General features: G+C 53.1%; 4 protein-coding genes across 9 annotated transcripts in view; 2 read left to right on the forward strand and 2 right to left on the reverse strand.

The window, feature by feature from the left end:
• Positions 1 to 6,006, reverse strand: part of NT5C3B (5'-nucleotidase, cytosolic IIIB) — an 11,034-nt gene extending 5,028 nt beyond the window's left edge. The window contains exons 1-2 of one of the 3 annotated variants that reach the window (XM_033520051.1): positions 5,927 to 6,006; positions 1,052 to 1,121 (exon numbers count right to left, since the gene is read on the reverse strand). In XM_033520051.1, coding sequence (XP_033375942.1) covers positions 1,052 to 1,105 — 54 coding nt within the window. In that variant the 5' untranslated portion in view covers positions 1,106 to 1,121; positions 5,927 to 6,006. Of the gene's footprint in view, positions 1 to 669; positions 983 to 1,051; positions 1,122 to 5,926 lie in introns of those variants that run through there. The other 2 variants (XM_015651151.3, XM_033520050.1) reach the window with 2 other exon arrangements.
• Positions 1,547 to 3,158, forward strand: KLHL10 (kelch like family member 10). Its single transcript, XM_033520048.1, has one exon. The coding sequence runs from the start codon at positions 1,826 to 1,828 to the stop codon at positions 3,134 to 3,136; it is 1,311 nt and encodes a 436-aa protein (XP_033375939.1). The 5' UTR covers positions 1,547 to 1,825; the 3' UTR covers positions 3,137 to 3,158.
• On the forward strand, positions 3,646 to 4,731 carry LOC107215131 (kelch-like protein 10). The gene is made up of 2 exons (XM_033520053.1): positions 3,646 to 3,733; positions 4,209 to 4,731. Exons 1-2 carry the CDS (start codon positions 3,677 to 3,679, stop codon positions 4,578 to 4,580), a joined length of 429 nt encoding a protein of 142 aa, XP_033375944.1. The 5' UTR covers positions 3,646 to 3,676; the 3' UTR covers positions 4,581 to 4,731.
• KLHL11 (kelch like family member 11) lies at positions 4,880 to 10,728 on the reverse strand. Of its 4 annotated transcripts, XR_004500337.1 has the most exons (4): positions 10,229 to 10,728; positions 6,794 to 10,015; positions 6,523 to 6,561; positions 4,880 to 6,014 (listed from the first exon to the last, which is right to left on the reverse strand). XR_004500337.1 is itself a non-coding variant. In XM_015651106.2 (2 exons), exons 1-2 carry the CDS (start codon positions 10,711 to 10,713, stop codon positions 8,419 to 8,421), a joined length of 2,082 nt encoding a protein of 693 aa, XP_015506592.1. In that variant the 5' UTR covers positions 10,714 to 10,728; the 3' UTR covers positions 4,880 to 8,418. The 4 variants fall into 4 exon arrangements, 1 of the variants encoding a protein (XP_015506592.1); XR_004500335.1 differs by having other exon boundaries at positions 4,880 to 6,561; XR_004500336.1 differs by having other exon boundaries at positions 6,523 to 10,015.
• Positions 10,729 to 11,409: the final 681 nt, after the last annotated feature.

The following is an 11,409-nucleotide window of genomic DNA, read 5'->3' on the forward strand; positions in this document are numbered from 1 at the left end:
AGGAGCTCCGGGGACCGGGAGGGGCTGCGGGGACCGGGAGGAGCTGCGGGGACCGGGAGGAGCTGCGGGGACCGGGAGGAGCTCCGGGGACCGGGGAGGGCTGCGGGGACCGGGAGGAGCTCCGGGGGCCGGGAGGAGCTCCGGGGACCGGGAAGGGCTGCGGGGACCGGGAGGAGCTCCGGGGACCGGGCGGGGCTCGGGGAGCGCTCGGTGCTTTCCGGGGCCGGAGGATGCTCCCGCGCTCAGCTCCGAGCGGTGGTTGCGTTTCCCTCGCGACGAGCTCAAAGATACATTAAAAAAAAAAAGAAAAAAAAGGTATCCGGCCGGGCCATTCTTGCCCGCAGGGTTCCCGGCACTGAACCACCCCGCAGCCCCGGGAGCACTGAGGACACCGAGTCAGGAACACTGGCGGGGGGAGAAGCCCTCGAAGAACCATCCCCCAGCATTGCCAAGGCCACCGCTAAATGATGTCCTTAAGTGCCACATCCACAAGATTTTTAAATTCCTCCAGGGATGGGCATCCACCCCTACTGCCCTCGGCAGCCTATGTCTGGGCTGAATAAAGTTCCCAACATTTCCAATATACAACCCAAACCTCCCCAGCACAACGTCAGTGACAAAGCAGCAGGGACAGTGTGTGTGACAGCAGTGACACGAGCTGGACCGTACCTCAGCTTCCTCCTGGGTGAGGTGGCACAAGACACTTCAGCAGTGGTTCATGCCCACATCTGGGGGCTGTTACACCCCAGTGAAATATTTCTGAAGGGCTGCCAGGGGATCGATCACATGGCTGGTTCTGCCCCAAGCAATCATCACCACAGTGCAGGTCCAGGACCCAGCATAACCCGGGCTGTAGAAAAGCAAAGGCTGGGGGCAACCACAGAATGCTGGGCCTGGCTCACCCTGCATCTGTGATGTCATTATGGGGCACAATCCAGAACCAGCAAGGGGGTTCAGTGCTGGATGTTTGGGGACAACACCAGAGTGCTCCACACACCTCAGCAAGGTCCACTGCCTCTGGCTCCAACGTGGGGGATAGCTTGGCACCTACCAAATATTCATCCTCCAACATGGAGAGGAAGATGAGCGATAGGAGTTGCAGCATCTCCAATGAACTCCGCCTGGAAGGGAGATTCTGTGATGTGATCATCAGTGTGGATGGGGTGGAATTCAAGGCTCACAAGCTCATCCTCTCTTGCTGCAGTATCTACTTCAGGTCAGTAGCTGAAACACAAGGGGATGGGGACAAACAGCAATCCCTGATTGAGGTCACCCTGCCTCAGCACTTCTCCAGGACTTCCACCTTCACTGAACCTCTCATCAAGTCATTTCCCATAGTCCCCAGACCTCCCTGAACACCAGGATTAATCCACATATCAGTGTCTCTAAGCCCTGGTGTCTGAGGAGCCCCAGACACAGCCTGGCCAGCCTGGCCCAGCTGCCACGGGGCAGCTTTGCCTTCCCCACACCCTGTGACTCCCTGGAGTTCAAGACCAAGTGCTGGTGCTGCACCTGGGTTGAGGCAATCCCACCCCAGTATCAATCTGGGCTGGGGGATGAACGGATTGAGACCAGCTCTGGGGAGCAGGACTTGGGGTGCTGGTGGGTGAGAGGCTGAACATGCTCTGGCTGTGGGCACTGGCCCCCAGAAACCCCCCATTGTCCTGGGCCCATCCCCACAGCGTGGGCAGCAGGCAATGGGGGGATTCTGCCCCTCTGCTCCTCTCAGGTGAAATCCCCTGCCCTGCTGCCTCCAGCTCTGGTATGCTCCAGAGGCTGTCTCCTTTTTCAAACAACCAGCAAGTAAAACATTAATTAATAAACCATGGGGCCTACCAGAATGTCTCCCACCAGTGCCAAAACTGGTGCCCTGGAGGCAGGAGGAGCACAGGGGATCCAGGGGCAGGGTTTAATGCAGCAACATCATGTTTTTAGGACTCTGTTTACCAACTGGGACAGCGCAGACAAGATGGTCTATCAAATCCCTGGCATTTCAGCTGAAATGATGGGTCTCATCATCAATTACGCCTACACTGGGACAGTACCGATCACAGAGGACAACGTTGAGAGTTTGTTGGCTGCAGCAGATCAGTTTAATGTCATGGGCATCGTCAGCCTGTGCTGTGAGTTCCTCAGTTCCAGGCTGTGCTTTGAGAATTGCATTGGCATTTGCAGACTCACTGACTATTACCACTGCCCCGACCTGCGCGCAGCTGCCTGCGTGTACATCCTGCATCACTTCGAGGAGGTGTCCCAGGTGTCTGAGGAGTTCCTAGATCTCTCTGCTGAGGAGCTGGCACACATCATTGAGAAGGATGAGCTTAACGTGAGGCGAGAAGAAGCCGTGTTTGAGGCTGTGCTGAGGTGGATCGCTCATGACCCGCAGAACAGGAGGCAGCACATCGCCTGCTTGCTCAGCAAGGTGGGTGCAGCACAGCTTTGGAGCTGTCCCCAAAAGCTACCGAGGCCATCAGTATTAGTACTCCAACCTCCTCCTTGCATGTTTCAGGTTCGACTGGCACTCCTACAATCCGACTACTTCATGAACAACGTCAAAGCTCACGAGTACGTGAAAGACAACGCCAACTGCAAAGATCTCATCATCAGTGCCCTGTCCGAAATCTACGACCTGAACTCCTACGGCCAGAGCTCCTCAGTCAATGCCAACCCGCTCACCCGGCCGCGCCTGCCCTACGCCATCCTCTTTGCCATCGGGGGCTGGAGCGGGGGCGGCGCCACCAGCGCCATCGAGACCTACGACGGCCGCACGGACAAGTGGCTGAACATCCCCTGGGAGCAAGAGAGCCCCGTTGCCTATCACGGCTCGGCTTATTTGAAAGGCCACGTCTACGTTATCGGTGGATTCGATGGCACAGATTATTTCAACATCGTCAAAAGGTTTGATCCACTGCAGAAGACATGGCAGCAGGTAGCACCCATGCACTCGCGGCGCTGCTACGTCAGCGTCACCGTTGTGGACAACTTCATCTATGCCATGGGAGGGTTTGATGGGTACATGCGGCTCAACACAGCGGAGCGCTATGACCCAGACACCAACCAGTGGACCCTGATCACCCCCATGCACGAGCAGAGGAGCGACGCCAGCGCAACCACGCTGAATGGAAAGGTAAACTAACCCCAGAGAAGAGCAGTTGGGGTTGCAGCATGAAGAAAGTTCACATAAACTTTCACTAAATTTGTATCACTTAAATTCGTAACAATTCATTAAATCCTGGAGTTACAGATGTAAAGCAGCCTGCCTGGTGTGGCAGAGATGTGACCAGGAGAACAAAAATTCTTCTAAAGCTGCTGCCCAAATAGAGCCCAACAGCCCTTTTCCTGGCCATAGGTGCAATACCAGGCCTGTCTGCTTCATGCAGCTTGGAAAATCAAGAGATAAAATCTTGCTGGCATCAACTTTTTCCACTGCTGCTATTTCGAACCCAGGACGACACGACCATTCCCATTCTAAAACAAAACACCCCAAAAAATTCTGCTACACCATTCATTTTCTCTTCAACATGTTTCCTGACCAAGGGTCTAACCACCCCATTCACACTTTCCCACCTCTCCTGTCCCCCAGGTGTACATCTGTGGTGGGTTTGATGGTGATCAGTGCCTCAGCTCAGCTGAAGTGTTCAACCCCACCACAAACCAGTGGTCCCTGATCGCCCCAATGAGCAGCAGGAGAAGCGGAGTTGGGGTGATGGCGTACGGGAACCAGGTGTACGCGGTAAGGTTTGGGTGGCTGCAGTTCCCAGACCTTCAGGGTGGCCATGTGTTTACATGAGGTTTAGGGAAGTCAGGGCAGAATGGCTGATGTACTTCCCAAGAATGTTATCACCCATCACACGCTTTTGAGTATGAAAATGGTGTTTGGCAATGTTTAAGCAGCTGCAGCAAAGAACACAATTTCTGCTGCTGCCAAAAGCATCAGCAGCACAGAGCAGGGGCTTGGGCCTGTTCATCCATTGTTTATCCTCTCCATGGACTGCATCCAACCTCTGGAGAACTGTCAAAATTGACAGTTGCATAAAGTGCTTTGGAAAGCTCCTCAGAGAGGAGAAATAAGCAAGAGCCATGTTTGGAGATCTCGTGCTCTCTGCCATGCTCAGACTGCAGCCAGGAGCAATTCCCATCCCACTGTGCATGCCAAGATCTGGCTGAGGAAAGGCCCCTTTCAAGCTCTGTCCCTTTGGCATTCGCAGGTTGGAGGGTTTGATGGGAACAGCCGGCTCCAGAGCGTGGAAGCGTACAACCCTATCGCCAACGCCTGGCACGCCGTGCCCTCCATGCTAAACCCACGCAGCAACTTTGGCATTGAGGTGATGGACGGCCTGTTGTTCGTGGTCGGGGGCTTTAATGGGTTCAGCACCACCGTTGCCACCGAGTGCTACGAGGAGGACACAAACGAGTGGTACGACGCCCACAGCATGGGCATCACCCGCAGTGCTGTCAGCTGCTGCGTGGTGCCAGGGCTGTCCAACGTCATGGAATACATCGCCAGGCAACACTACTACCAGCACAGCTCCTCCATGGACATCTTGTTCACCAGTTCAACTCGGAGCTCGCCGTTGTAAATAGTTCCCCTTAGCTAGGAGTCTTGTGATCAGCCATCATTGGATGCTTGTGTAAATAGTTCTGCGTATCTAATAAAGTCTTCTGAGCATCCCATCATTGGATGCCTGTGTAAATAGTTCTCTTCAGGTAATAAAGTCCCCATGGCAGCAAGGGAGTATGTTCTCTTGTTCTAAAATAGAAACAATTTTAACAGGCCAAAAGGATCATTAGGATTTCAAATTTTCAATCAACAGTACTATCCAACATGAGTATCAGCCACACCTTATACATCAACTTAAAAATCAAAAGCACAACAGAATGCTAGAGAAATAAAAGGTTTATTTTCATTAATTCACCTCTTACAATAAACTTTAGTACAGTGTATTTAAGGTCAAGAACAGGACAGCAGGATCTGTTTCAAAGGGCCTATGACACACACTACTTTACCTCACAGGTAAGGACATGAGTGCTGCTCCCCAGGAAACTGCTGTCCCTCTGTTAATATACCAGGAGAGCAGAGCTGCTGTAACCCACAGTGACATGGACCCACGAGGAGAATCTGACTATTAATGGTCATCAAACAGCTCGTTAGTTCCACACTCTACATTCATATTAGTAACAGGGTTAGATCCTCAAGAGCACCTCTTTTATCAGATTCCACCCAGCACTGTCAAATGGGAGATGGCTTGTACCCCAACCTAAGGTGGGCAGAGCTGAAAATAAATCCAAGCCACAAACCACTTTCTTTATGCTTGCTTTTCAAAGCCCACTGGATCCTTTTACAAGGCTGTATGGGGTGCTTTGAGAAGAAAGCCAGGACACGACTCGTGTGTTTGGAGGCAGATATGAGGACAGGTGTAAAGGTGTGATTGTCCTAAGGAGGAGGAAAACTTCCCCCAATGCCCTTTGCCCTCAGTGAGGCCAGCAGTCAGCCTTCTCACCCTTACTGAACACACACTAGGATCTGCTGACAGCTGACCAGCCTCTAGAAATACATGGGAAGAATTCCCAGGCTTTTGGTTATGGGATCATTTGATAAACACCCAGCAAGCTACGGTGGTCAAGGGCACAAAAAACTGTTATGGATTCACAGGCTTGATGGCTAAACTGCAGCCAGAGCCATGAATGCAATTCTCCCAACATCTTACGTGATGCAATGGATCATTTAACCTACCAGTCACAAACCACATCAGTGCCACTGGTGCCCTGGGATCCAAGGCTAAAAAACCCCAACTGCTTAAAACTATCCCAGAACTGGCAGAGCAAACATTAGGAGCAGACAGTGCTGCTGCCAGCCCCCCTCACCCCAGAGCACACGCAGGGACAGCACGGCACACACGGCATGCGGCTGGCACACACGGGTTACCTGTCCAGGGATGGGGCTGGGCTCACACAGGCTCTGAGTGGAGTGCTTTTAGTAAATGCCACAGCTTGTCCGTCAGCCCAGAGTCCTCCTGGGAAGTGCAATATCAGTTTTGCTTAGAAAAAGCAAGACTGCAAGCTTTATTCTTGCCTCTTTGTTGCACAGTGCCATGCATTAAATATTCAGCTCCTATTCCAACTGAAAGAACCATCTTGGTGTTTCTCCCTACAAATTGTCTGTATTTGATGACAGACTACAAGAGAGCTTGGAGAGAGCTATGGTGGTGACCTGCCACTCCCAACTGCCTGATAAATCCTTCCAGCTGGTTCAGCAGGGTGGAGGACATGAACTCCTCTCCATTGCTTTGGTGCAAAGTCTGGGAAAGTATCTTAAAATCAGCTCCTACAAATTGCCGTTACATTGATGGATTCAGCACTAGAGACATTTGCATCACAAACTGCTGAGGAGCAGCAATTCTGCACCTACTCCAGCCAGACCTGCAAGGGTCCATGAGCTGGACTCCACAGATCAAGCCCCACCTTACAAACCTACAGCAGCTGTCTGGGAACAGTCACCTGCAAACATCACCTTAAACTCACCTATTTCCTCTTGCAGGAAGCCAGTAGCATAGACTTCACCTGCCCCAACAACCAAACAGGCAAAGAAAATACAACATGGTTACCACAGAGGAGTAAACTGAGACAAACTGTTCAGAATTTCAAGTTTGGTAGTTTTTTTAACTAAGGCTGGAGACTCTCTCACAAGCAAACAAGCTGTTGATATTGAAGTGACCCATGAACCACAAAGTGGAGCATTAAGGGATGTACACATTAGAGAAACCTTTACACACTGAGTGGTAGAAAGACTTACCCCAAGTTTCTGATATGATCTGGGCTGCCTGTTGAACTGGAAAAGGAGAATGAGCAGCTCAGGAAGCAAAACAATTAAGACCAAAACAAACCCAAACCGGTTAAAAGTTCTTTGCAGAGAAGTCACCACGTCAAACCCATCAGCAAATCATTAATGAACCAAGAACACTAACAGATTTTCCAGAAAGGTTTGTCTACACAAATTTTGTAATACCCAGGTTACTCTTCCCATTCCCTTCCCTAAGATCCTGAGTTAGACTGCATGGAAAAACCTGGAACATTCAAAAGGGAAGGATGGGGAGAAAAGGAGGTAGGAAGTATGCACTGAACTGTTGGCAAATGAAAGGGTCCTGGAGCTTCTTGGCCTGGGGAGAAGGAGTGCTCAGTGGGTCAGGTAACTGAGAGGCAGGGATACTCAAAGGTACTATCCCACATTCTGCTCCCTGGGAGCACAGCAGGAAGCAATCCAGAGCCAACTTGCATGTACAGCCACCCCAGAATGCCAAAAGGTGTTTAAATGAGCTTAAATCTCATCCCCACAGCAAGTGGGGCTATTCAGATACTTGGAGACTGAAAGCCCAGCTCTCCCCCCTGCAGGAGCACACGTGCCAGCTTGGTACGAGCTGCAGCACAACTGCTGGGAGTCCCTTGGGACAGCACAGAGGGCAAAGGCTTCTGATTGTCAGAGACAGGCTGGAAACAGCAGGGGCTCTTCCATCACTTTTCACTAGAATTAAAACATGTGCAACATTTGAGAAAAGACCTACAAGTAGCTCAGGTTTCACTCTATTCCCATTAAACAATCCCACTCTCACTGATCTGCTTTGACAGAACTGAACAACCAGTGTGGGTGGGTGGCTAATTGCTGGTTGTCACTCCTTCACTCAGGCTGTTGACCCAAGTTCTTGAGTCAGACTCAAACAGACTCAAACCTGCAAATACACCTGAAAAAAATATCCACTGCCTCAATCTCTCTTTTAGTGCCTTGTGTCCAACCAATCATCCATTTATAAACAAACTCTGCAGCCTCTCTACAACACACAAATACAAAATATTTAATACACATAGAAAGATCCTGAAGTAATTTCATAAAGAAAGATTGTGCTTTTGTTTCATACAGAACTATTGCACTTGCCTCCAGCTTGGGAAAGCCAAGTACACCGACACCAATCCTGTGAAGTTTAGTCACTGAGGAGAGAATCAAAGGAATGTCAAGAGATAAGTGCAAATGAAACAGGTGCCTTCAAGCACACACAAATGTAACCACTAAATTATTAAGAGAGAGATCTTTGATTTTCCAAGTAGTACTGTTAGAGACTAACTGTACAGAAACCGTTGGAATCAAAGATCTGAGGAGAGAAGTAACAGGCTTAATGCTCCCGGAGACATTTCACAGCCCGATACAGGCTACAGCTTTTCCCTGGGCATCATTAAGGAATACTGTTGGATTCATGGAGTGTCTCAATTCCCACCCACCCTCAACTTCTGAGCTTCTGAATTTTCAGTACACAACAGATGTTGGTTTTATGCATCAAATCCAATCCGTGCCCTCATGTCTTATAAAGACACATCAAGCCTAACAAACAGGTTTATTTTCTAGGCTCATCAGGAGTGATATTGCAGACACTAGCACTCGATCTGGGAGCGTGGCATCCTTCGTAAGCTCAGGGAGTATCGGTGTATCTCCTGCATCTGCCTTTCCTGCATTTGCCTTATCCTATCTTTTTGCCACATGAGATTTTGTGGCATGGGGTACCTCTGTGTTCCCTGCAGGCACCTGAAGGGGATTCTCACATGGCAGGCAGTGGCTCTGCAGCGGGGCTGTGGCATTGGGGGCAGGAGCATCCAGCGCTTCCGCTCAGCGCAGTAGCGATAGGCCTCCTTCCTGTACTGCTTGTCAATGTCATCGCTGTTCTTCCACCCCCCGATGATAAACACATCATCTTTGTAGTAACAAATAGCTGCTCCTTCAATGCTCAGGACCTCGGGGGGCAAGGATTCTAGGATTTCATCTGAGGCCCTGTTGGAGATTTTTCCCTTGGCCTCCTCATTGTCTATGGGGTAACTTTTGGGGCAGCACGATGCTGTGTGGTAGAAGTTGGTGTTGGCAACAGACATCTGGAAGGAGCAGTAGTTGTCAATGAGGGGCAGGGACTCCACGTCCTGCCACTGCCTGGTTTCAACATCATATCTGATAATAACAGCCCTCAGCCCATCCTCGCTGTCGCTGTCAACCGGGGTGCGGGCAGCCACATACACAAACCGGTCCTCCACGGACACAGCTTTGACATCCCGCAGGATCTTTGGTGCCGACTCCAGGTTCAGCCATTTGTCCTGCTCAGGATTATAAATGGCCACATCCTTAAATCCTGGACTGAAATTGCCGTGTCCACCAATACTGTACAAGTTGCCTTTCACTTCAGTAAGGCCAAAGGAATGCTTCCTGGTGATTAGGTTTGAAACCTGCTCCCAAATATTTCTGTTTGGATTGTACCTTTCCACAGTCTTGGCAAACCCCGGTTCCATGGAGCCAGCCACATACACGTAGGACTCTGTCACGGCCACGGCATGCCCATCCAGGTGGTTGTGGATGTGAGGCAGGTTCACCCACCTGTCCTCATCGATGAAGTAGCCCACACACTCGCTCAGGTAGTCACCGCCCTCAGAGACGCCGCCGATGACCATGATGACGTCCATGTTCTGGCCGAAGCGCGGCAGCAGCGCGGCAGGACAGGCGGAATGCTGCAGGTTCCCAGACTGCAGGTTCTCAGAGCGCAGGGCATGGCTCTCCACAGCCTCAGACACCAACTTCACACAGGCCTCGTTGCTCAACACCAGGTGCTCAGATTTGACGTGGCGTGTCAGGTATGTGGGTTTCATCTGAGACAACCTTAGCAGCTTAAAGAGGTCTTCAAAATACCTCTCTCTTTCCTCAGGATTTTTCTGAACCCACTTCAAAACAGTCTCAAAGAGGATTTCTTCAGAGTCCACCGTGATCTCCGAGTCTGAGAGCCAGTCCCGGACAAGGTGAAATGGCAAAGTGTAGAACTCCTCATCTTGGATGACTTTGTGGAAGTTTCTCCTGATCATATCCTGTGCTTTGAGGGCCAGCTGATTCAGGGAATACATGTGGGCCAAGCTGTGAACTGCCACACAGTTGGAGAGGTTCAGTTTCTTCTTCAGAAACTCTCCACAGAAGTCCTTCAACCGGGTGAGCAGAAACCTGCAGGACAAACAAGGGAGTTATAGATACCTGGAGGTGTTCAAGGGCAGGTTGGATGGGGCTTGGAGCAACCTGAGATAGTAGAGGGTGTCCCTGCCCATGGCAGAGAGTGGAACGAGATGAAATTCTAAGGTCCCTTCCAACCCAAAGCAGTGTGTGATCACCTGACGCCGTGGCCCGGCGGCCGCCAGCCCCCGCCCCGGCCGCACTTACCTGTCCGCCATCTCCAGCACCTCATGGACGTTGCCGGGGCTCACGCGGATGGTGCCGGTGTACATGAAACCGATAACGGCCTCCACCGTGTCGGGGTCGGGGCCGCCCTCCGAGCTCCACTTCTGCAGCTCCACGCGACCCGAACGCGACTCCGCGAACCCCCCCGAGAGCAGTGGTGTGAAGTACTCGGTGGCGGCGGCCAGGACGGACCGGTGCGCCCGGTACTCGCGGGCCATGCCCGCGCCGCCGAAAGCCAGCGTGATGTCGCAGTACAGGCCGTGGCGGCGCTGCTCATTCTGCCGCCAGGCCAGGTCGGAGCAGTGCGCCGGGCACCCGAACTCCTCCGCCTCAGCCTCCCCGTCCGCCGTGCCGCCGCGCGGGCCCCCGCGCTCCGCCTCGGCCGCGGGCGGGCCAGGACCGGGGCCGGGGCTGGGACCGGGCTGCGGCTGCGGACAGGCCGCGGCCGCCGCCATCTTGTCGGACATGGCGGGTGAGGGCGGTGCTGCCCCCTGGCGGAGAGAGAGCGTCTCTGCAGGGCAATGGCGGCGGCGCCGTGAGGGGAGCCGGGGCCAGCGCAGCGCCCGGGACCCGCCGGGACCCCGCGTCCCCTCAGCCCGCCACCCCATGAAACCCCACCTCCCCTTAACTCGGGACCCCCGTGGATGCCCATGCTCTCAGTCCAGGAGCCCCTGGGACCTTCCGAGACTCCACGTCCCCTCACCCAGGACCCCTCGGGACTTGCCCATAGCCCCCGTCCCCTCAGGCCTCCCCTGGATCTCCATCCCCTCAGCCCGGAGCCCTCCGGAGCCCTCCGGACCCCGCATCCCCTCAGGCCTCCCCTGGATCCCCATCCCCTCAGCCCGGAGCCCTCCGGACCCCGCATCCCCTCAGGCCGGGACACCCCCGGCTCTCCATCCCCTCAGCCCGGAGCCCTCCGGACCCCACGTCCCCTCAGCTTCCCTGGCGTGGGGGCAGCCCGGTGCTCCCGGTGTCCCGTCTGCCATCGGGGAGCTCGGGTGTCACAGACCAGACCCAGACCCCGTTCCACGCCGAGCCTCAGGCAATCCTCATTACTTTCTTCTTCCCCATGCTCTCTCAGGAATTCTCACTCCATGGTACACAGGTATGCAGCGAGGGACTTAGCTCATGTTTGCTAGACACACAGTGCAATTAACAGTGCA

The sequence above is a fragment of the Parus major genome, chromosome 27 (genome assembly GCF_001522545.3).
Source record: "Parus major isolate Abel chromosome 27, Parus_major1.1, whole genome shotgun sequence".
NCBI lineage: Eukaryota > Metazoa > Chordata > Aves > Passeriformes > Paridae > Parus > Parus major.

Excerpts from the sequence above, each read along its gene's own strand:
- KLHL10 (XM_033520048.1), top strand. The coding sequence starts at position 1,826 with ATGGGGCCTACCAGAATGTCTCCCACCAGTGCCAAAACTGGTGCCCTG.
- LOC107215131 (XM_033520053.1), top strand. The coding sequence starts at position 3,677 with ATGAGCAGCAGGAGAAGCGGAGTTGGGGTGATGGCGTACGGGAACCAG. Across the intron at positions 3,734-4,208 it reads ACGGGAACCAGGTGTACGCG|GTTGGAGGGTTTGATGGGAA; the intron begins GTAAGGTTTGGG and ends TGGCATTCGCAG.
- KLHL11 (XM_015651106.2), bottom strand. The coding sequence starts at position 10,713 with ATGTCCGACAAGATGGCGGCGGCCGCGGCCTGTCCGCAGCCGCAGCCC. Across the intron at positions 10,016-10,228 it reads GTGCTGGAGATGGCGGACAG|GTTTCTGCTCACCCGGTTGA; the intron begins GTAAGTGCGGCC and ends TTTGTCCTGCAG.